The sequence below is a fragment of the Oncorhynchus gorbuscha genome, linkage group LG12, assembly GCF_021184085.1.
Source record: "Oncorhynchus gorbuscha isolate QuinsamMale2020 ecotype Even-year linkage group LG12, OgorEven_v1.0, whole genome shotgun sequence".
Lineage (NCBI taxonomy): Eukaryota > Metazoa > Chordata > Actinopteri > Salmoniformes > Salmonidae > Oncorhynchus > Oncorhynchus gorbuscha.
In genome coordinates this window covers 25,462,492-25,487,519 of record NC_060184.1, presented here as the reverse complement: position 1 = coordinate 25,487,519, position 25,028 = coordinate 25,462,492, and the positions used below count along the sequence as shown (strand labels likewise).

At 40.8% G+C, this 25,028-nt stretch overlaps 1 protein-coding gene across 15 annotated transcripts in view; it reads right to left on the bottom strand.

Moving 5' to 3' along the window:
• The window catches only part of adgrg6 (adhesion G protein-coupled receptor G6), a 55,884-nt gene that overhangs the window by 24,345 nt on the left and 6,511 nt on the right, over positions 1–25,028 (bottom strand). For 2 of the 15 annotated variants that reach the window (XM_046291602.1, XM_046291611.1), the window contains exons 3-11: positions 13,392–13,742; positions 10,582–11,184; positions 9,305–9,352; positions 7,205–7,270; positions 5,861–5,929; positions 2,264–2,329; positions 2,078–2,146; positions 1,607–1,675; positions 1,197–1,274 (exon numbers count right to left, since the gene is read on the bottom strand). In XM_046291602.1, coding sequence (XP_046147558.1) covers positions 1,197–1,274; positions 1,607–1,675; positions 2,078–2,146; positions 2,264–2,329; positions 5,861–5,929; positions 7,205–7,270; positions 9,305–9,352; positions 10,582–11,184; positions 13,392–13,742 — 1,419 coding nt within the window. The remainder of the gene's footprint in view (positions 1–1,196; positions 1,275–1,606; positions 1,676–2,077; positions 2,147–2,263; positions 2,330–5,860; positions 5,930–7,204; positions 7,271–9,304; positions 9,353–10,581; positions 11,185–13,391; positions 13,743–25,028) is intronic. The other 13 variants (XM_046291604.1, XM_046291605.1, XM_046291603.1 and 10 more) reach the window with 13 other exon arrangements.

The following is a 25,028-nucleotide window of genomic DNA, read 5'->3' as shown; positions in this document are numbered from 1 at the left end:
ATGTTAGCTGGTGTGTTAGTGGTAGTGGTGATGTTAGCTGGTGTGTTAGTGGTAGTGGTGATGTTAGCTGGTGTGTTAGTGGTAGTGGTGATGTTAGCTGGTGTGTTAGTGGTAGTGGTGATGTTAGCTGGTGTGTTAGTGGTAGTGGTGATGTTAGCTGGTGTGTTAGTGGTAGTGGTGATGTTAGCTGGTGTGTTAGTGGTAGTGGTGATGTTAGCTGGTGTGTTAGTGGTAGTGGTGATGTTAGCTGGTGTGTTAGTGGTAGTGGTGATGTTAGCTGGTGTGTTAGTGGTAGTAGTGATGTTAGCTGGTGTGTTAGTGGTAGTAGTGATGTTAGCTGGTGTGTTAGTGGTAGTAGTGATGTTAGCTGGTGTGTTAGTGGTAGTAGTGATGTTAGCTGGTGTGTTAGTGGTAGTAGTGATGTTAGCTGGTGTGTTAGTGGTAGTAGTGATGTTAGCTGTGTGTTAGTGGTAGTAGTGATGTTAGCTGGTGTGTTAGTGGTAGTAGTGATGTTAGCTGGTGTGTTAGTGGTAGTAGTGATGTTAGCTGGTGTGTTAGTGGTAGTAGTGATGTTAGCTGGTGTGTTAGTGGTAGTAGTGATGTTAGCTGGTGTGTTAGTGGTAGTAGTGATGTTAGCTGGTGTGTTAGTGGGACCACCCATACTTAGAATGTATGCACACATGACTGTAAGTTGCTTTGGATAAAAGCGTCTGCTAAATGGCATATAATAATAATAATATTAGTGGTAGTAGTGATGTTAGCTGGTGTGTTAGTGGTCGTAGTGATGTTAGCTGGTGTGTTAGTGGTCGTAGTGATGTTAGCTGGTGTGTTAGTGGTAGTAGTGATGTTAGCTGGTGTGTTAGTGGTAGTAGTGATGTTAGCTGGTGTGTTAGTGGTAGTAGTGATGTTAACTGGTGTGTTAGTGGTAGTAGTGATGTTAACTGGTGTGTTAGTGGTAGTAGTGATGTTAACTGGTGTGTTAGTGGTAGTAGTGATGTTAGCTGGTGTGTTAGTGGTAGTAAGGGATAATAGGGGAGGATTTGTCACTATTAGTAAGAGTAAGGGATAGAAAATGAAATTCACAATTAAGAGAGATACATTTGAGACAAAAGGGAACAAAATAGACAGTTGATATTGAATTCTCCCCAATCAGTCCGTAGTCACTAACAGGCAAAAGGGAAAGTGGGCTGTCTTACCATGCACTGTGTTGTTAGTGGTAGGTGAGTTAGTCGTAGCTGGGTTTGAAACAATAGTAGTAGCAGAAGCTGTCGGTGCTGGTAGAACATGGGTGGAAAATTGTCAAAAGATTTGTTAAAAAATAAAATGGAAGGCAATAATGTCAAAACACACAATACAGGGCTACTAGAGGTGTTTTCAAAACGTCAAGAACCACTTAGACAGTATTTACTGCTGAGTCCATTGTTTAAAGGAAGCAACATGGGAAAACATACTCCCACTGAGAAGCCATGACAATTGCTTTCCCAGCTTAATCCATGTGGAAAGTTACAAGTTGGTCAAGGAATGCTTTCAAACCCATTCCCGACACATGAAGGCACCTGCCACAAGCCGAGTACAAAACAAGAAAAAACAAATAGACAAATCTTACCATTGGTTGTGCTGTAGAATAGAGTTGTGTTAGTAGCGGCTGCTGGAGATGGGATAACGGTTTGAGTAACTGGTGACAAGGACAGCAAATGTGAACTAAATTGTTTGAAAGAGTGAAATGAACACACATACACACACACAATAAGCAATGCACCAGAGAGTATGCGTGGGGTTATATGCGTCAACACGTGGCCATGCCATTAACAACCTCACTGGCAAGATCTCTCATCTTTACCTTTTTCCCTGAAAGTAAATGACAATGTAGTTACTGCCAAATGTCATGTGTTTGCTAAATGTTCTGAGAGGGAAATCAGACTAAACTACGTAGACATATTATATGGATGTACCAAAATTGAAGTGTTTATAAAGGCCTTATAAGTAACACATTCAGAAAAATGCAATTCGCACTATAACTAGAATCAGATACAATTTGCATAAACTGCGATCAGTTCCATTGGGAGAGATACCTTACCAGTGGTTGTGCTGGGTAATGTTGGAACATTAGTTGTAGCTGCAGGAGTGGTCGGGGTAGTGGTTTGAACTGGTGACATTTACAGCACAAGACAGCAAAAGGAGGGTATAATAGCAAAGTGGTTAATGGTTGAGGCATTCTCATCTCCAGAGGGAAAATCATGTTGAGAAGTAAAGATGGTCTTACCAGTTGTTGAGCTGGTAGTTAGAGGCATGCTAGTAGTGGTGGCAGATGAAGTGGTAGCAGAGAGAACTGGTGATGGACAGCAGACAGTATGAGATGAATGAAAGATGGTGAAGTATTGAGAGCTGAGGTTGAGATCATAGACGTAGATGGGTATGAGTTGGTGATTTTTTTCATATAAACTTTGTTTAACTAGGTAAGTCAGTTAAGAACAAATTCATATTTACAATGGCGGCCTACACCGGCCAAACCAGGACGACGCTGGGCCAATTGTGCGCCGCCCTATGGGATTTCCCAATCACGGCTGGTTGTGATACAGCCCGAGGACAGGACAGTTACATTTGACTGTCAAGTGAACCATTGTTTTGGATAGGGCATAGTCAAAACTCTTAGAAAAAAGGGTTCCAAACGGGTTATTTGACTGTCCCTATAGGAGAACCATTTTTGGTTCCAGGTAGAACTCTTTTAGGTTCCATGTAGAACCATCTGTGGAAAGGGTTCTACATGTAACCCAAAAGGGTTCTACCTGAAACCAAAAAAGGGTTATTCAAAGGGTTCTCCTATGGGGACAGCCGAAGAACCCTTTTTGGTTCTAAATAGCACCTTATCTTCCAAGAGTGTACAGTGAGCTAAATCAATCTTGTTCAACCATCCAATTGATGCCATGTCTAAATACATCATGTCTAAATATACAGTGCCTTGCGAAAGTATTCGGCCCCCTTGAACTTTGCGACCTTTTGCCACATTTCAGGCTTCAAACATAAAGATATAAAACTGTATTTTTTTGTGAAGAATCAACAACAAATGGGACACAATCATGAAGTGGAACGACATTTATTGGATATTTCAAACTTTTTTAACAAATCAAAAACTGAAAAATTGGGCGTGCAAAATTATTAATCCCCCGTTAAGTTAATACTTTGTAGCGCCACCTTTTGCTGCGATTACAGCTGTAAGTCGCTTGGGGTATGTCTCTATCAGTTTTGCACATCGAGAGACTGAATTTTTTTCCCATTCCTCCTTGCAAAACAGCTCGAGGTCAGTGAGGTTGGATGGAGAGCATTTGTGAACAGCAGTTTTCAGTTCTTTCCACAGATTCTCGATTGGATTCAGGTCTGGACTTTGACCTGGCCATTCTAACACCTGGATATGTTTATTTTTGAACCATTCCATTGTAGATTTTGCTTTATGTTTTGGATTATTGTCTTGTTGGAAGACAAATCTCCGTCCCAGTCTCAGGTCTTTTGCAGACTCCATCAGGTTTTCTTCCAGAATGGTCCTGTATTTGGCTCCATCCATCTTCCCATCAATTTTAACCATCTTCGCTGTCCCTGCTGAAGAAAAGCAGGCCCAAACCATGATGCTGCCACCACCATGTTTGACAGTGGGGATGGTGTGTTCAGCGTGTTGCTTTTACGCCAAACATAACGTTTTGCATTGTTGCCAAAAAGTTAAATTTTGGTTTCATCAGACCAGAGCACCTTCTTCCACATGTTTGGTGTGTCTCCCAGGTGGCTTGTGGCAAACTTTAAACAACACTTTTTATGGATATCTTTAAGAAATGGCTTTCTTCTTGCCACTCTCTATAAAGGCCAGATTTGTGCAATATACGACTGATTGTTGTCCTATGGACAGAGTCTCCCACCTCAGCTGGAGTTCTCTGCAGTTCATCCAGAGTGATCATGGGCCTCTTGGCTGCATCTCTGATCAGTCTTCTCCTTGTATGAGCTGAAAGTTTAGAAGGACGGCCAGTTCTTGGTAGATTTGCAGTGGTCTGATACTCCTTCCATTTCAATATTATCGCTTGCACAGTGCTCCTTGAGATGTTTAAAGCTTGGGAAATCTTTTTTTTTAATCCTAATCTGGCTTTAAACTTCTTCACAACAGTATCTCGGACCTGCCTGGTGTGTTCCTTGTTCTTCATGATGCTCTCTGCGCTTTTAACAGACCTCTGAGACTATCACAGTGCAGGTGCATTTATACGGAGACTTGATTACACACAGGTGGATTGTATTTATCATCATTAGTCATTTAGGTCAACATTGGATCATTCAGAGATCCTCACTGAACTTCTGGAGAGAGTTTTCTGCACTGAAAGTAAAGGGGCTGAATAATTTTGCACCCCCAATTTTTCAGTTTTTGATTTGTTAAAAAAGTTTGAAATATCCAATAAATGTTGTTCCACTTCATGATTGTGTCCCACTTGTTGTTGATTCTTCACAAAAAAATACAGTTTTATATCTTTATGTTTGAAGCCTGAAATGTGGCAAAAGGTCGCAAAGTTCAAGGGGGCAGAATACTTTCGCAAGGCACTGTATATAGTCAATATATAGTGGATTCAAACCTAAAAGGGAAAACCCAGGACCTTGTTTGCGTTACTTCAAAAAATGGGTCAGATAAGACAATGATGAAATGTCTCCTGCATTAAACCCATTAGGTAGTAAGTACAGCAGTAGAGGCTGGTGGGAGGAGCTATAGGAGGACAGGCTCATTGCAAAGGCAGCAATGGTATTTTTTGGAAACGGAGTCAAACATGTGGTTTCCATATGTTTGATACCATCCATTTATTCCATTCCAGCTGGTACAATGAGCCTGCCCTCCTATAGCTCCTCCCACAAGCCTCCACTGAAGTACAGTATCAGAGAAATGGTGTTTACCTACTGCATGGCCTGCAACCCACCAAACTGCCAAATAACTCAAACACAGCTGTTCTTCAAGTCTTCATCTTTCATGTTTAATAAGAGTCTTCCCTCATTACAGAATCCTACTTGAGAAAACAGGTGGCCGCTTTTCACAAATCTTTATTTATTTGGGCTGGGAAATGAATTTAATTTCAGAAATTAACCAAGCGTTTCATATGAGCCATTGACGGTTAAATCATGAACTTCCTTTATCAACACATTTTCTTAGATTAGATAGAAGTTGATGTGAATGCACCTCCATTCCTCAAACACTGGATTCAGTATTATGTGGGTTTGATAGATTGGAATTGGCTATTTGAGAGGGAACCATCGGAACAATCACAGAGGCTTTGGGATAAGACCTAAATCTCTCTATTTTAACGGGCCACATGTAAATATCCCCTAAGTCAGTCAGTGGACATTTTACATATTGATTAAAAAAAGGGGTGATCCATCAGCTGCAAACTACATTAAAGCTAGAGTCCTTAATTAAAACAATAACAAAGCCGTCAACCCGGCTCTGATTGGGTGAAAAGCTGAGGGATGGGCCTGGAGAAATGTAATCACTCCCAAATTCATAGACAGAGCTATGAATGCAAGGACTGATTATCCATGATATCAAGATTATAGTTTCAACCATGTTTTGGGGCTATACGGTGTTTACATTTACGTTGTTTACAAACATTGGAGTAAAATAAGCGTACATTTTGGATTCTGATGGCGTATGATAGTTGAGGCATTTCTAAGTTATTTTCTTCACGAATCAATGGGTCTGTATCATTCATTTATACGCCCAAAAAAGTCCAAACTAAGGATTCTAGCTTTAAGTAGATCGTTTTGGCTTACCTTCATAACAACAGATAGGCTGAAAATAACATGTGCTTTTTACAAACAATGTGAAGGAGGGATGGATGCTTACCGTGGGTTGTTGAATTAGTAGAAATCATGTTAGTGGTGATAATGGATGAGCTGGTAGGAGTTAATGTTGCTGGTTGCAGGGATGTATGGAGAAAGGTTACATATGCATTAATTGGATGTAACGTGAGGCAACACAAATGCACCATCCACCAGCCACAAAAGATGACTGATGGCGCAATGAAGCATAGCATAATGAATGTAAATACAAATATGCCGAGAAATCTTGTCCAGTTGTGTGATGCAGTAGCTTTAGAAGCGATGTTTAGCACGTGTATGAAAGACAGTTTTAACATTTACTCAGTAAACATACGGTTTCTACTAGGATAGGATCAACAGGTTTAGAGTTGAAAGTTATTTCTTCTGTAAAACATACACAAAATCAGGGGTCCCCAATTACATTCAGCCGTAGGGCGATTTTTCCTTGAGCAGATGGTCAGGGGGCTGGAACATAGTTCTAAATCATTTGTACACTGCAAATTGACCACAAGAATCTCAATCAGATATAGTATTTGAGAAAAACAGAATCATATCAAACCTTGATTACATTGGGATACGATCGCATATGTCTCTATTTATGCATGTGAATTCTTGGACAGATTTCCTAAATTAAAATCACGTTGAGCTCATTTCCTGGTGATTTTACAGTCTTTTATGTCTAAATATCTACATATTTTTTCTTCAAAAACACTTGGCAGGCCGAATAATAAAATCACCCACAGAGGCCATTCTTTGATCCTTGTCTCATTTATTTTCATCCAATCACCTTGTTGAATCTCCAGCACAGTGCTACTGGTGTTTCTTATAAGCAAAATATATAAGAGTTGACCTCTGAATAAATGCACCATAGACAGAGCTTAATAGATTTGCTCACAGCAAGAGAACTGACATTTTGGAAAGTGTTGCTTGTAAGTCAACATCTAGCTCTGGCTGATGTCTATGGGAAGGAGAGGCCATATTAACCCTGCATCATCTTATCCAGAACATGGGGTCAAACTGGACCCATTTCAATGTGATTCCACAGAGGCTCCATAAAATTACGTCATAATCTGCATTGACTCGATACCGTGGCCATCAATGCAAAGTGACGTAGAAAGAGTGAAGTACTGTGTTCCTTTTAAAATGCTGGCAGGATGTAAATATGTTTTAAAAAACTAAAACAAGATAAATAAAACATAACAGGGAGCTTTTACACACAAACGTGTGAAAGAAGGGTCAAATGGTATGTCTGTAAGTATGTTACTCAATATTCAATCACACTTAATAATTGATTATTGTGTGATGTTTGATAATCATTGTACTGTCTGTTGTAAATGATTGATCTGCGTAACAGTTGTTGGTTTCCTACCTGGGCAGTTCAGTCCAGGAGAGGAACAGCTGGTGGTGTGTGATGTGTAGATGGGTACAGAGGTACCTTCAAAGTGGATTGGAAATAAGCATGTTAAATCACCTTAATCAACCATATTTCCCATGGTGAGTGATTAAAAAGAACACAAACAAGTTTATGCATTATTATGTTCATTTCAGTACAGGCCCACACATTATACATTCATCAAACATTTCTATTTGGCATATGACTTCGGGCTGGGTATTAAGCACCACCCTTGTCAAATGATTGACAGTTTCCCAGCAGCCACTCAGCTAGCTACATGCTCTCAGGCTGGTATGGGACCCAGAAATGTCAATAAATAAATCAGAATGATCTGTCATATAAATGTTGGAATTTCATAAGAATAAATACATATCATCTTGTTGAAAAGAGCGCGGAGTTTGATATTTTCCTCACTGGTCTATAGCTGTGCCCAGTCCAACCGCCAACACTTCCTCTCTTGTATAAAATATGCAGCACTTTGTGATACAGGGATGATGCTTCTTTGCGTGCACCCCTCGCATATTTTCTAATGTTCTTAAACAGAAGAGCGATCAGAGGAGAACACAGCGAGACAGACCCACCTGGACTTGAAGGACATGGCTAATCAATTTGATAATCGCTGGTAATGAAAAGTAATGACATGTCAGAGGAGAGAGAGGCCATGTTTAATATCAGTTAGTGGATGTGAGTTGTCATTACTGACACTGTTCTATGGTCCACTGACCCATCGTTCTGGTGGCTGGTGGACTCCAATAATCAGTCTTCAACAACTACCTCATGCACTGCTGAGTCCACATAGATGTGAAACATCAGAAACTACTATCTTGTCACTCCCAGGCCAGTACCCATCATTCCCACTCAAAAAGCCTTTTGCCTTAGGTGATGTGGATGAATGGCTCGTGCTATTTCATATATCTAGACTAGCAGACCAACAAGAGTAAACAACCCCATCGTGCCTGGGTCAGGACTGTGAGGACTCAGTGAATAGTGGATCTCTGACAGAGTTTAGCCATGCAGACATTCATTCCTCCACTGACCTTACAGAGAGATGAAAGAAGGCCCAAAGAGCTTCACTGGGGCCAGTCCTTTTCACAAGCCTGATAATTAGCCCAGAGCTAGTTTACACCAGACAGACTACAGCTACAGCCTTGCGTGCCATACACTTATGGCCAACCAGACTACCAACCAGAATACCAATCAGAATACCTACCAGACTACCAATCAGACTACCAACCAGGCTACCAATCAGACAACCAACCAGACTACCTACCTACCAGACTACCTACCAGACTACCTACCTACCAGACTACCTACCAGACTACCTACCTACCAGACTACCTACCAGACTACCTACCAATCAGACTACGAACCATACTACCAACCAGACTACCAACCAGACTACCAACCAGACTACCAATCGACTACTAATCAGACTACCTACCAGACTACCAATCAGATTACCTACCAGACTACAAACCAGACTACATACCAGACTACCTAAGGTTTGAGCCCCTCAGCCTCCTGACAACATCATTGGCTCAGCTGTGGATCAGTGTACATGAAATTTGGTTGTTACATCTTAGTTCCTAAGAAGTCACTGTCTGCTCTGTAAGCATGGGGTCTTTAATGTGCTTCCTGCATTAGAAGCCCTGGACAGACAAGGCTGGCAGATGCATTGCTATTATTCAAAGCAGGGACAGAATTGCACCATGCAGAGTCTCATTTTGTCACGACACAAAGTCTGGGATCAGAGAAATAACTTAGAACTTCACCTGGTTGATCTTGAGTTGAGGCTTTCAATGTATGACGCAAGACTAATAATCATCTATCGGTGTACAGATTTGGCATATTGACTGTAGATGACTAACTGGGACCTGATTTATCATTGACATGTTACGTCCAGAGTCTAGGTAGAAAGTTCCTCCATAATATAACTAACGCAACCCTCCGTTTCCTGGAACCATTAGTTTAAACGTTACATTAGTTAACACCGTATTTCACATGCATCTCCCATGGCACGAAGCACTCAAGCAAGCAACTTTCGCAAAGCAATCAAGTTGTTAGCAGCACACTCACCACTAGATGGAACAGCTGTTGTTAAGTGTATGCAATGTGGGAAACAGACTGTAAAGAGAGAACTTGACATGAGTAGGTATCACAACAGTCAGCCATGGGCATTTAACTAGCAGCAGCTGCAGCAGCCAGTAACATGGAAACAAACTCCTGTGGGCAAAGCAAAGCATTTGTTTTGTCTTGACAAACATATGTACTTATTAATAAGTGAATTAACATGTAATAATCTAACGGACCACAATGCCACATGGAGGTGTGTTGGTGTGAAGACGAACAAGGACACAAGGACATTTAAATATACACCAGAGTTGATATACTTCTGAACAACAGTATATTGCCTACCCTATTCCTCTTCTAAATAGTGTGCAGTAGAGTAGAGCGAGATTCTATCTGCTTTCACGTCTGGTATGTGTGATTCTGAACTGGAGCAGCAGCAGAGATCTTAACTCAGACTGCGGTGTGGTGGGTTATGGACTTGAGAAACATTGCTCGGAGTACAAAAGAGAGAGCTGGATGTTCCAGATCATCCACACCCATGAGCAGTTTCAAGGCTAACACAAGAGTTAGGGGAATGTTCCGAGAGACAGACATCTTTCTCTGTGCACCTCTGTGAAAGGGAGAGCTTAGGGTGGGGGAAGGGAACTCCTGCACTTTGATCTTAAAAGTCCGCTGAGCTGAACTCTCTTTCACAGACTCTCAGGCCCAAGCTGTAGCCGAGCAGATAGTGTTTCGGGAATGGGGCTAAGTTTTTTTTTAAAAGTGTTTCCTCAGCCATGGGGCCTGTGTGTGTGTTCTGTGAGACTCATAACGGGTAGGAGAAATGCATGATTCTGCACTTCATACTTTCCACAGCTAAACCACACACAGCACCATTCTCTAGTGGGCACCGGGCAATCGGCAGACATTTCCCGACACCCCTGGCTCCTTCCGCTGTGGCTGCGCTCCTATCGCTACAAACAGATTCCTAATACTTTCAAAGGTAGAGACATGGAGCATATCTTTGTCCTGCTGCTGCTGCTTTCATCTTCCTTTGCAGTTTGGATAACACTGGACTGTTTGAGTTACTTAGGATTTAGATGCCATTTTAGGTTCTCTCATAACTAGTCTATCACTTGGAATAATATTGCATGAACTGTTACTAATGAACCAGGAAATTGTCCCGATAACAATATATAGACTTCTGTCAGTCAAACACCTTTGAAGTTCTGCTGACGGGAAATAAGTCATCATAAATAGAACATACCAGTGTGCAAAGGATATGACTATATTTGGATACTCACTGCAGCTCAGTGTTCTGTCTGTCTGTGCCAGCGAAGAGGGGATGTCCCAGAAGCTGTTGTCCCAGTCAATGACGTTGCCGACGGCGTCACAGGTAAGGGCGGCCAACTGTGTCATGCTCATGGCGTTATCCCAGAGGCGGAAGTTATAGATGGTCCCATCGAAGCTATTCTTGCCCCCTAGCCTGAAGAGGCCCCCGGCCCCCACCAAGCGCCCACTTGTGTTAGGGCAGGTCTTGGTCCGGTAGTTGCTGTTGTAGTAAAGGGTCACCTTGCCTGTGGTGGAGGCCCATGTGAGACAGAACGGCTTCATGGTGGAGGTGAAGTCCGAGGGATTGAGGATAGAGTCTACCAGACATGTCTCGTTACTCATGACCAGTGCCATTCCATCCTGGTTCATTCCGAAACTTAGTGCTTCATCACCCCTGCTGTCCTCTTGCCGGGTGTAAGAGAAGAGGGTTTCCTTGTTCTTTTGGTTGGAGCGGGCTACCTCAAAGCACACGGTGAACTGCTGAAGGGTCGGTATGGTCACTGTATTGGAGACCTTGACCACTTTGCCGTTGCCGTTCGGCAACATGACCTTCTGGTTCCTCAGCGCCACGGCAACTACAGCACACAAGTAGAAAGAAGGGCATTAGAGAACAAAGTGTTTTCACCTCCAGGCTTCATTAAACTGCCGAATCAACCGATCACAATCATTCTTCCTGCGGGGCAGAGCTGCCTCCAATACAAAAGTTTAAAAATTCAACCTGCCTCCCTCAAGTCATCAACCTATCATTAAGCCTTTGAACAGTTGAAATCGGTTGCGTTAGTACTGGGCTGGAACAAAAACCAGCACTGTGGATCTCCTGGATTGAAGTTGAGAACCACGGCATTAGATGACTGTCAGATGTTCAGTAGAACCAGGGGCTCTAAATTCAACTGTACAGAACATCTTGTCTGAATAACGACACAACTAATAATCTATATGTCTTGGTAAACTCACCATTTACCTGACTAATGCCGGCCATTACTGCTATTCAGTCATACTCTGACTTTTGAATGCTTAAAAGGCTAATTCACTGACTTATGAGTGTGGGAGAATAAAAGTTAATGTGAGGCACTACATAAATTACTACATCTAGATGATAGGCTAACCGATTGAATAATCTTCATGTGTCACTCTCCTGCTGTCTGTCGTTATTCACGGTTTTTCATTTAATGAGGCACCATCTCCACATCATCGTTATATGACTGCAGAGTGTTCCACAGCCCAGAGGATGAACAGTGTCAGTCAGCAGGTGACATCTTAGGCCTTCCTCTTATCACTAAGATGAAAATGTCAACTATCACTCCACATTCCCCATTCCCACCAATAAATGAGGTTTTTAAGGAAGAAAAACGTTTTTTCTGTTCCTTTTTAAATGTACTGTACGCTCATTCCATACTTTCTGACACGTTTCATTTTAATGAAGCTCTGGTTTGTTGCTGTTGGCCATACCCACTGCCAGAGTGACAGCCAATTTGGAATGGAAAAACTCAGCTTTGAATGTGGTATCAGGATTTGACACAGTTGAGAGGCCCTTTTGATAGATCCTGCAGGGCTCGGTTTGTGTTGTTGATCTCCGATCTGCTTTGCAAGCCATACGGAAAGGCCAGGGCTCACTGTGACACCGTCATATGATTCCAGGGCTCCAGGCAGGACGTTGGACTGCCAACAGATTGAAAGCCAAGTTCAATAGGTTGCCTGCCGGTTGGGATATCACCTTGAGTTTAAACCCAATAGGAGCTTAGACCACAAGACTCGTGATGCACTGTATGAATTATTCAATTTAAATGATAGATGCTGACAACTCTAGCTCATCAGACAGCCATGCGTTAAATTGATACCCAATGCTTGAGGACAGCAAAGGAGCCAACCAGAACCAAGCACTGTGGAAACCCCCCAAAGCAGGGTTTCCTTGGCCTCCCTGGTGTTTCACAGCAACAGAAAGATTGCTTGCATATTGCAAAGCATACCATGTTCCAACTTGACTGGCTGAAACTTTTTGTCCTGTGGTCTCTCACAGTAAAATTGGTCTCCAGAATTTTGTGAAAATGTTAATAATGTGAAGGCATTGAACAGCTACGGCACCAGTCTCTGACACTTGATTCGCACTTGGACTCGATGTATAGGAGTGAATTTGATGGATTAGTGCTCTTTAAAAGGTTACTGGAAGGGGGGGGGGTGGAGCTATGTGCATATTACACTTACTGTAACTCTTTGTTGTGCAGGGTTTACATGTGGTGCCAAAATAAAGGCTGGGACTAGGATTCTATAAACCGAACATACTCCATGTATATGCTATATACTGTAAAACAATCAATGTTATTAGAAATCATAGGTTTCTCTGACTATTATATTGAGAATACAACATTTGAGTTATTAGCGCTTTTGGTATTCGAGGAAAAGGAACTGAGTATGTTAGAGGCCGAAGCACTGCCGTGTGTCAAAAATAAGAAAGAAAAAGGGTACTTTTTTAAGCATAATGGATGGAAGACATGTTTGTCCTTAAGCCATGTTGTTGCTGTTTGGTTAGTATAATGGCGGAGATGTTTGTGTAACGTGAAATCCCTCTAAAATGACGTGGGGAATTACTTATAAACACCTCAAGCTTACTGTCATAGAGCATGGCTAAACACTAACATCTAAACTACCACGTTCAAAACAGAAAATAAAATGTCATGTAAAAACATTCAAACTATAAAACAGAAGAATCATAATAACAATAATAACCATAAAAATCATAATCATTCAAATATACCTGTAAAAATGTTCCCGTTTTAAAACATACCTTGTCTGTAACTGACATTGAATCCTTTCTTTTGGACACTAAAGTCGGAGTTAAATGACATCTCCATCACATTCCTGGTGGAGTTTAGCGTCAGTCCATTGGCTGTCAAGCCACACAATTTCACGTCTTGGTTTCCGGTGTTGACAATGACGCGGTCATAGATGCACCCCAGAGCCTCCTCGAGATCAAAGTCGAAGAAGGTTATTTGCACAATGAATCCAGCTGGGGCCTGCAGAGTCCACTTGCAGGCCTGACTTTTGGGGTACACTTGGGGGTAGCAGGGGGAGGTAAAGGTACCCTGGGAGTCCGTGAGCACCACAACGCAGTTGGAGTTACTACAGCTCAACACTGCTGAAGCAAAACATGGACATGTTGTCACTACTATACCCCAGCACCAGGGAGTACAGGAAGACACCAGGGGACACCAGGACAGGACAGGTAAGGCAGTGGAGGAGGAGTCAGGTCAGTAGTGCAACAGTGCAAGGCCAGTGCAAGGCCAATGTCAGAGGTCAGAGAGACTGTGTTAGTGGACCAATAGAGTCAGACAAGAGGGACCATCTCAAGTTTAGACTTACAGGAGATTTAGATTAGGAGTAGCAAAGAGACAAGAGTCAGTCAGTGAAAAAAAAGACACTAATACTACTTATGCAGTTGAAAAATATATGTTGAGATAATAAAATACCATAGCTATGATTTAAAAGGTTATCTAAAGACTATGCACGGATCAAAAATGTAATGTTCTGGAAAAAAACCTTCACTCAGAAAACAATGACTTATGTTCATCCAGGTCAGACTAATGTGTGAGCCAAAACCATGTTTCTGTTTATTGGCAGAAACATTTGAGCAAAATACCACTGCAAACCAAGGCAAATTTGTCAAGTACCATTCTCGATCGGTATTCAACACAAGTTACAAGACCGTGTATTTTATTTAGCATTAATAAACATTAAAATGTGAATAGTGTTGAGAGTGGTCTGCAGACATCTAAACATAGGCTCAACTCAAACAAGGACTGCACGTAGCTAGTACAGTCAGAAGACACTCAAAGTCGGCATAATGATGGGATCCCTTTCAGAATTGTTCAAAGTCATTTAACACGGTTATGTAATACAGTCTTCTAGAACTGTAATAAGACAGAATTAAATATATATTACAATTCAAAAGCCAAACCCTGGATAACACCCATACAATGGAAATCAGCAGTTGTTATGTTGGGTGTTTTCGTTTACTTGCCTAACTCTCTGATCCTGGATCCTGATGGCTTCCAGGCAGGAGCCATGTTACCTTTGAGGTGTGATTTCTCTACAAACTGAATCAAATCAGGTATTAGGAAACCTGGAAGGCAACAATCCAGAGAATTCTACCCTTGGAGAGGGTCGAGGGAACAGTAAGAGCAAATTAACCACTGGAAAAAAAATACTACCAAAACCACACGTTTTTGTTTATCGCCTGATTACAGTCCAGAGTTGTCGTTGCTTCAGAAAAATGACTCATTAGAAGTGTTATGTACCCCGCAGTGAATGGCTGATGCAGGGTCAGATTACAGCCTGGTCCTACTGTGGCCCTGTTATACCTGCCAACATGTGCCCTCTTCTAAGCCGAGAGGGTCAAGGGGGTCCTAAAAACTAAATCCACTCACTCAGGCCGACCACATTACAGCTTTAAGTGGCTGTTCCTTTTCTTGGTCCACAAACACCTATTAACATGCATTCGGAAAGTATTCAGACCCCTTGACTTTTTCCACACTTTTGTTACATTACAGCCTTATTCTAAAATTAATTAAATAGTTTTTTCTCCCTCATCAATCTACACACAATACCCCATAATGACAAAGCAACAACTGTTTTTAAAATTATTTTTGCCCAAAAATAAAATAACACATTTACATAAGTATTCAGACCCTTGGCGCAGTACTTTATTGAAGCACCTTTGGCAGGGATCACAGCCTCGAGTCTTCTTGGGTATGACGCTACAAACTTGGCACACCTGCATTTGGGGAGTTTCTCCCATTCTTTTCTGCAGATCCTCTCAAGCTCTGTCAGTTTGATGGTGAGTGTCGCTACACAGCTATTTTCAGGTCTCTCCAGAAATGTTAGATCGGTTTCAACTCCGAGCTCTGGCTGGGCCACTCAGGGACATTCAGAGACTTGTCCCGAAGCCATTCTTGCGTTGTCTTGGCTGTGTGCTTAAGGTCTCTGTCCTGTTGGAAGGTGAACCTTCGCCCCAGTCTAACGTCCTGAGTCCTCTGGAGCAGGTTTTCATCAAGGATCTCTCTGTACTTTGTTACATTCATCTTTCCCTCGAGCCTGACTAGTCTCCCAGTCACTGCCACTGAAAAACATCACCACAGCATGATGCTGCCACCACCATGCTTCACTGTAGGGATGTATTGGCCAGGTGATGAGCGGTACCTGGTTTCCTCCATACATGACGCTTGGCATTTAGGCCAAAGAGTTCAATCTTGGTTTCATTAGACCAGAGAATCTTGTTTCTCATGGTCTGAGAGTTCTTTACTGTTTTCGCTTTGCCATTATGGGGTATTTTATGTTGATAGATGAGGAAATATATTAATTGAATCAATTTTAGAATAAGGCTGTAAAGTAACAAAGTGTGGAAAAAGTGAAGGGGTCTGAATACTTTCCGAATGCACAGTGAGGCCCAGTCAAAGAAAAAAACTACTACTGCCAGCAACATGAGTCTCAAGCATTATCATATATATTCAGGGCTCTAAAGTGCCACAAATTTGGTAGCATATGCAATGAAATACTTTGCCGTGCGACCAGGAGTTTTCAGATAATTATTGTTGTAATGATAAGGTTCGCTGTACATTTGTTTCCTTGTGCCCTAAAGAAAAAAAAAGAGTGCAGATTTGATAGCGTCAAGATTGCACCATTATAACAACGAAAATGGTTTGCTTCGAACCCATCCAGGTCAACCGATCTGACCAATATTACCGGCGCAACATTTTTATATTCCTATAGCTGATAGCCAGGACTGCATTTTACTTTCAAAAACCATGTCATGGGCCGTTGTAAAACTACTCACATGTCATTAACCATTTGTTTACACCTTGTTCTGTCATGTTACCTCATTGGCTAGTTAGCTAACAACCTGGTAACTTTACAAGTATATCCAAACATTTGGGGTAACAGAAAGAAAGGAGAAGCGATACCTTCTTCAGGAGATCAATGATCATAGCAACGTATGAATGACTGATCTGTTGCATGTCCTCATCACAAACATGAACGTTTATAAAGAGACAATGTACAATTTAAATGTCAACTATCCAAACATCCAGTGGTGTAAAGTACTTAAGTAAAAAATACTTTAAATACTACTTAAGCAGTTTTTTGGGGGTATCTGTACTTTACTATTTAGATTTTTTGACACATTTTACTTTTACTTCACTACATTCATAAAGAAAATTATGTACTTTTTACTCTATACATTTTCCTTAACACCCAAAGTACTCGTTATATTTTCGATGCTTAGCATGACAGGAAAATGGTCCAATTCACACACTTAACAAGAGAACATCCCAGGTCATCCCTACTGCGTCTGATCTGGTGGACTCACTAAATACACATGCTTTGTTTGTAAATGATGTCTGAGTGTGGCCCTGGCTATCGGTAAATGTGCTTAATAATAAGGAATTTGAAATTATTTATACTTTTACTTTTGATACTTTAGTATATTTAAAACCAAATACTTTTGGACTTCTATTTAAGTAGTATTTTACTGGGTGACTTACACTTTTACTTGAGTAATTTTGCATTAAGATATATTTACTTTTACTAGAGTATGATAATTGGGTAATTTTTCCACCACTGCAAACATCCCACCAGCACTGTATTCTATTCAGGCTGCACTATATCACATGCCAAATCACCTGTCATCTAAATATTAAGCTAACTGCACACATTATCCACTTGTCTTTTTAAAAATCCATCAAATAGTAACAGCCACACTTCTATTCAAAATAAACATAGATTGATATAATTATAGTGAAAGCTATTAAACTCTTATTGATGTAAGGGATTACCAAACAGTCCAATTAATGGCCTAGACATAATTGACTGTGGCATACTGGTGCTGTGCGCTGGTTTCATTTGGAGTGTCTGAGTGGAGGATGAAACGCTGAGTAATAATAATAATAATAATAATATGAGTGAGCGACAGCCCCTCTCATTTGCCTCTAGGATTTATCAGGGCCATAGTCCAGTCCCATAAAAGACACAGAGAACATTTCTACACCCCAGGTCAACAAGTGGTCAAATATAAGGTACGTGGTGGTGTAATAAAGAGACTGGGTATCTTCTTTTAACCAGTCAGAATCACTAGTGATTTACCATCTATGTGCAAACAGAGAGAAATACGAGGGAGGACGTTGGGTGTTGTGATGCGATACAGATGTCAAATCTTAATCTGAGCCAGTCTCCTACAGCAGGAAAATAATCCTGCAACAAGAGGAAATTTGAATTATTACGTGGATTATAATTAAATGGACATTTTTTTGTAACGGTTGATACATTTTTCGTAAGTGAAAATCAAGTTTGAAATTTCTAAATGGAAATTACACACTTTAGAAGCCTTTTAAAATCTCAAATGTACACGTTTTAAATGTCCTGCGTTGCAGAAAAGTTATCCTGCCACAGGGTGATCAAATTAAGATCCTACATATGTATGGTTTTACAATGAGAAAAACTGAGACAAAAGGAACGGTGAGAGGCTCTGAGCAAACACTGGTGAGGAAGTAACACCACCGCAAATGATGACCATGATAACCATTGATAGGAGACATGTCAAAAGGGAATTAAGGTTACAATGGTGCGCACTTGTGAGCTCAGGAGCTGTGGTCCGGTTTCCAGATTGATCGAAGGAGAAACAACTGAGTTTTTAAGCATCATTGGTGGCAGAGCTGTATTTTTTTATTACTTGCCATAACAAAAGTGTGCTCCGTGTCTGCAGGTAATTGTTTAGGGAACACCATTGTCATGACAAGTATTAATTCTCCATTCTAATTTCTAAACCCAATGAAATTCCATAATCTCTTTGGTAAATCAAACAAATGTAAATGTCTGTCTTACCTCCCACAAGCATTTAATCCAACAATGATCAATGATGTGTCCTAGCAAATGTACTCTCAGAATATAGGCGTTGGTATTCGCTGTGGTTCCAATTGGACAAAGCAATTGGACTTGTCAGTGTCTAAATACTTTTAAAAACAGTTTGTATCCATACATTTCTATGTAATAGGAGCCCGGCCAATGAGAATCATCCCACTGTAATAATATATTTGGAGGTGCAGTATTAGTTTGATTTGTTTCAGCATGTCATGCTGGCACTTGAATAAGATTGAAATACGACTGAACTGGAAAAGCAATGTGTGTAAACATGAAAATACTGATTTTGGACGGTCTTGGAATGAGCGCTACTGCAGAGAATAAAGGTCATTTGTTTTATTACCCTTTGTTCCTAAATGTACTACTTAGCACATTGGAAAGTCTGAATCTTTCCTGACTCTGTGACCAGTAAGGAATTCTAATACAGTGGTTTTACATAAAATACTTTACCTCGATCCACTCTGCTTTGAACATGTTTTTCCCCCCTTTTTCCATGTTATGAGAATAGACCCTGAACATGAATTGTAAGGAATTAACAGAGCTAATGCAGAACAGACACTCCATGTTATTAAATCATGGTATTGAAAATGTGAACAGATGTTGGAAAGTGCGACTGGATGTCCAGACAGTCAGTCCATCGCCGTTTCACTTCCACAACATTGAGATACATTAGACAACAACAAGGGTGATGCCTCAGCATTTGCATACCAACAGAACTGTGGTTGTGCTGCTGTGGTTACCATTTAGCGGAGTCAACTAGAATCCCTCCCAACAAAATGGTGGCAATTTCATATAATATTTGGCAGGGTCCAGAGAAAAAACAACATCAGGAACAAACTGCCTTCATGGTCAGGATTTAAATAAACAAGTAATGGGATCAACGTTTGACAACTGGACTGGGTCTGTTTTGCAAAGGAGAGTGAAATCACTATTGGACGGAATCAAGCTACTGGAATACCCTGCAGTTTTACAGACGTGTGTGTGTGTGTGTGTGTGTGTGTGTGTGTGTGTGTGTGTGTGTGTGTGTGTGTGTGTGTGTGTGTGTGTGTGTGTGTGTGTGTGTGTGTGTGTGTGTGTGTGTGTGTGTGTGTGTGTGATGCTGTCAGCCACTGGTGTGGTGTGTGTGGTGCGCAAAAGGAAAAACAACATGCCAAATGATGTTTACTCAGTTTGTATGTCCCTGTTCACATCCCTCCGAGACCCACTAAGCCCTGACCGCTGCCATGGGCCTGACCAGCCCCATGTGTACTGAACCACCCTGCACTCACATGGCCCAGAGAGGACGGACACACACACACACACTTTATATACTTACGGTGAGCTCCAAAAGCATTTGGACAGAGACACATCTTTTGTTGTTTTGGCTCTGTACTCCAGATAGCTTTAATTTGGGGATATTTTCATGCATATCAGGTGAACCATTTAGAAATTACAGCACTTTTTGTACATGGTCCCTCCATTTTAGTGGACCAAAAGTATTGGGACAAATTAATTTATATGATATTGAAAGAGTTAAAAGTTTAGAATTTGGTACCACATTCCTAGCACGTAATGATTACATCAAGCTTGTGACCAATGTTCCCTCAACGTTTTTGGGGCACTGAGCAAATTTTAGGTCTTGTGAGTGGAAATTTGAACGTTGTGAGACTTTTGTGCAACTTCCAGCACGCGTTTACAGTTAACACTGAGGCTGTACCCTTACAGTTTTAGACAGCAACCAATAGGCTATTGTGGCTATAGCATAATGTATGTCTACCAACAAAACCAATGACTACAAATCCCAACATTTTCACATGGAAATAGCTTTTGATTTTTAAGATATAGCCTACATTAGCCTATATGTCGTGTTCAATGAAGGCCTACATTGAATGAGACTTTTAAAAACGTTTTTACATGATAAAGGGCTAGACATGAATTCATGATTTTTTATGTGGTCTGTAATACCATGGGCCAAATAGGTGTCTGTAAATTGCATTGTATTGTGTTGTATGATGCAAGAAACCACTTTGCAAAATACAATTAATTATTATTACCAAACAGAGAATCAGTGGTGTGAAGTACTTAAGTAAAAATACTTGAAAGTACTACTTACGTTTTTTTTTTGTATCTGTACTTTACTATTTATATTTTTGGCAACTTTTACGTCACTACATTCCTAAAGAAAATAGTGTACTTTTTCCCTGACACCCAAAAGTAGTCAATACATTTTGAATGCTTAGCAGGAAAGGAAAATGGTCGAATTCACACACTTATCAAGAGAACATCCCTGGTCATCACTACTACCTCTGATTTGTTGGAGCATGCCCCTGGCTATCTGTAAATAAAAGTTAAAAAACAAGAAAATGGTGTTGTCTTGGTTTGCTTAATATAAGAAATGAGAAATTACTTATACATTTACTTGTACTTTTGATACTTAAGTATATTTTAGAAATGACATTTACTTTTGATACGTAACTACATTTAAAACCAAATACTTTAAAACTTTTACTCAAATAGGTTTTTACTGGGTGACTTTCACTTTTTCTTGAGTCATTTTCTATTAAGGTATCTTTACTTTTACTCAAGTATAACAATTGGGTACTTTTCCACCATTGCAGAGAATTCGACAATGTAGACCACCCTCTCTGTCTTTTGGCTTATTTGCATATTCAAGCGTGTCTCAAAATACAACACTGCTCCTTTAATTATGATATATGCTTTTTAACTGATTGGGTTTTCAAAGACAGCTTGAAATGTAGCATACACGATTTGTGCTCTTGTATGAAGCAGTAGGAAGCACTCCTCATTGCTGACATCTACGTATCAATAACTGGGCTAATAACTCGCTAACTAGCAAAGAATATCAAGAAATTAGTACAAGCGTGGCTCTGCGCTCTGATCTGACAGCTCGTGGGCTACCCCCACAAATAGAATTCTACTCCGTTGCGCTCCGGCTCTGCCTACAACAAAATCACAGACTCAATCTTACAAAGCTTGATTTGTTTTTGGTTTGTTGCATTGAAAAGGGGCGGATATAATGTTGATTCAATCACAGAAAAATAGATGATCTATATCGTGAAAACTAATGGGGCGAACTCGTTGAAGTTCAATCTCTTGCGTCTCTGCCCAGCCTGGAATTTAGTGGCACCTCTTGCACTGAGATGCAGTGCCTTAGACCACTGCACCACTCGGGAGCTAATGTGGATGCTACCATTTTTACAGATAGTCCTGAATGAATAATAATGTTGATAATCATACCCCTAAAACATGCTAACCCCTCACCATTACAATAAGGGGGGGGATTATCCATAATCATGTTCTTTCACTGTCACAATACATTTGGAGCTCACTTATACATCATTGGTACGGCCGCACGCACACACACTTAGACCCACATCGGAGTATCTCATTTTAAGTTAATACATATAATCCCTGTAACTGATTTCTGACAATTATATGTGAGAATACATGTTGAATAACTGGCTTCAGCAACTCCTTGGAAGTTATTTGATGTTAAATAAAAATACATATCTTGTTTAAAAATGTTCAAAGACTTTCCCATCTGACTGGCCAAGTGTTCAATAATTGTGGGTTACAAAAAGTGATTGTGTACAGTACAGTGTTGAAAAAGAGCAACATGTGTATACATTTAACTGTCGAAGAGAGGGAAAACTATACATTTCTGTAATTAAACGTTTTGAAGGACACGTTAACATAAGAACACAAAACCCCATTGTTGCTGTATAAACCTCAAGACGCCGACTCGTAAGGAAATTCGCACGTTGTTGTTACTGTGGCATGACTGAAAATGTGAAGTGTGCCAGGGAAGAGAGTGCCTTCAAAACAGGGTTTGTTCAGATAACTCCTTTGAGAGGCGGCAGGGCAGGCTGCAGTGGAATGGTGCCAGGGGGTGGAATGCCAGATACAAAATAGGGGAAGAGAGGGGTTTAAACAATAACTGATACCCCCACCGCCTAAAACCAGATTATTTCAGATAGAGGACCTCTGAGAAGGTGTAATCCTACAGATTACTCTACTGCTTTCAAGCAGCCCTCTCCTGGTCTCTTGGCAGCTCACCAGCTAGCTGTATCTCAGCTGGTATCTGCCCCACCCCTGTTTTAATGAGAGGTCTAATTAAGGCTTACACCTCAAGAGGGGAGAGGAGGGAAGGCAAGGGAGGGGGGGGGTTGTGATGACCCATGCAGTTTAATCGCATATGACCCCATCTTTTAACAGACAGGAGTTTTGCTTAGGGCTATGGCAGTCAAACTGTTGTCAGCTGGTGATTGTCAAGCAAATAACTGCTGGTCTTAACATAAACACATTTAGCATCTCCTGGCTTCCACGCATAGCCTACAAGCCACTGATGCAGACCTTAAGAACATCTACATTTTAAAAAGTCTAATAAATCCATATAATATGGCCTACACCATCACAATAAATCCATTATTTATTTGAAACAGTTTTAAAGAAACATAATGTGAAGAAAATGTAGTCTATTTCAGATCAGATTAGCATACTCTGAGTTGTCCTTATGTTAGGCCCTGATCTAACTATGCCATATGGCTGTGGGCTACACTAGTTCATTTAGCAGACAAGACTCGCTTAGAATGAGGTGGCAATATTTTATAGTATGAATAATACAATTGAACATAGCTGAATAAAATAGAAAGGATATTTTCTCCAAACGATCTGAGGGAGTGTGCACATGTGGCTATTCTGTGTTGAGCGGTTAACAAAGACACAGATCCTCCTAGATGCTTCATTTAGAGATATGTAACTTTTGTTGTTCTACAAACGTTGGGCTATATATGTTTTGATTTTTAATACATTCTAAGGCTGCACGATGTGACTTTAATGACGATTTGAAAACAGCTGTATGAATGGCATGAGCTCTGCTTTTTTTTGCACAGACTGTACACACTTCATCAGTTTCTCATTCACAATTTTACAAGCAATTGATAATGCCTCCAATTTCCCGGCTGCATCCCCTTTGTGTTGCCGTAAAGCCCCATAAAAAATCCATGCCTTTTGTGGCCAGTGGCCGTTGTGCCCTTGGGCTGAATATAACAATTAGAATTACCTTCTCCTAGCTGCTTGCCGAAGCACCTCTCACTCACATGGCTCTCCATCAAATGATCGGGTCTTTTTCACAGGCTAAGTGAAGACAGACACATCTGGGATGCAATTGCATGCATCCTTATCCAAGCCTGAGACGAATATTGAAGATATTGGAATAACTGTCCACATTTACTTTCCGTCAGCCAACAAGATGAGTTGGCCTTACTAACAGCAAAAGCACTAGCCTCTGTCAATCTACTATCCCCCATAGTACAAAAGTTGACCTATTCTATTCTGTGTGAGAAATACATATTCCAATCATAGTCTGGGACAGTTGTGGGACGCGATAGATCCCAAATAAATACAACCATTAGCATAAAAAACCCTGTTTTGAGCAATGAGCCTGATACAACAGAACTCTTTGCTTAAAATGTTGATAAACTATTTGGCTATTTCTTCACATAAGCGCAGCAATGCGCACACGGCAGTAGGCTATAAGAGTGAATGTTCCATTAGCAGGAAAACACAATTCTCAAATGTGACCCCAAATGCATTTTACTGGTGCAAATGATCTTCCCCAAACTTGAAACTCACTCGCTGCGTATGTATGCCAGTTAGGCTCTACACCCCAGGTAAAGCTAATTAATGTGCTTCATTTTAAGAAGTTATTTGGCCACTTCAGTTTTGATTACAAACCTTATCAAAATATATAGGCCTGTGGGCTAGGCTACATGAGATGTGCGAATGTTATTTGAAAAAGTGACAACAAAAAAAGGCATGCGCTGGTTCTTGCCTTACACTGGGCATCATTCACGAGTGATAATATATAATTCACAAGTGATAGGCTAATATTGTCCCCCATCAGACTATCCTTGATTTAATCTTGTCTTTACGTATACAGTACTAAATAACGTATGTCTGAAATTTGTTTTGATTTAGAATGGACCATTATCTTGCACCTGTCTCGAATATACATGTCATCTATGCACTTAAATAGCAAATTGAGGACGCTTTTTCTGTGGTTCATTTTCATGCCAGCCAGGTAGGCTATAGTCCTGTTGCAAAGCAAAGCAATGTGTTTAACATCAGGAAAGTTGATAAATAAATATAGTAGGCCTAGCCTTTTGAAAGCTGATGGGATCCTCCTCTTTTTAATAGAGGCCATCACTCTGTTTTCTCACGCAATTGCATAGCCTATAGAAATGTTGCGCAACATGAGCTCATGGGCTCTCATGAAGTGTTTGATTCGATTTTCGATTACATTTGCATTGATGTCAGAGTGAGTAGAGGGACAATAGAGTGCTGAGTACCAGGCAATTAGCAAGTTTGGTAGGGTACTAATGACCATCGGCCGCATCAGAGCTTGGAGAAGCCTAATTACTGTGGCTAAATGGTCACGCCGAATTTGACTGCCATCATGACTCGGGACCGCCAGTGTGGTGGTAATACAGTCACCATAGCAGCCCTAGGTATG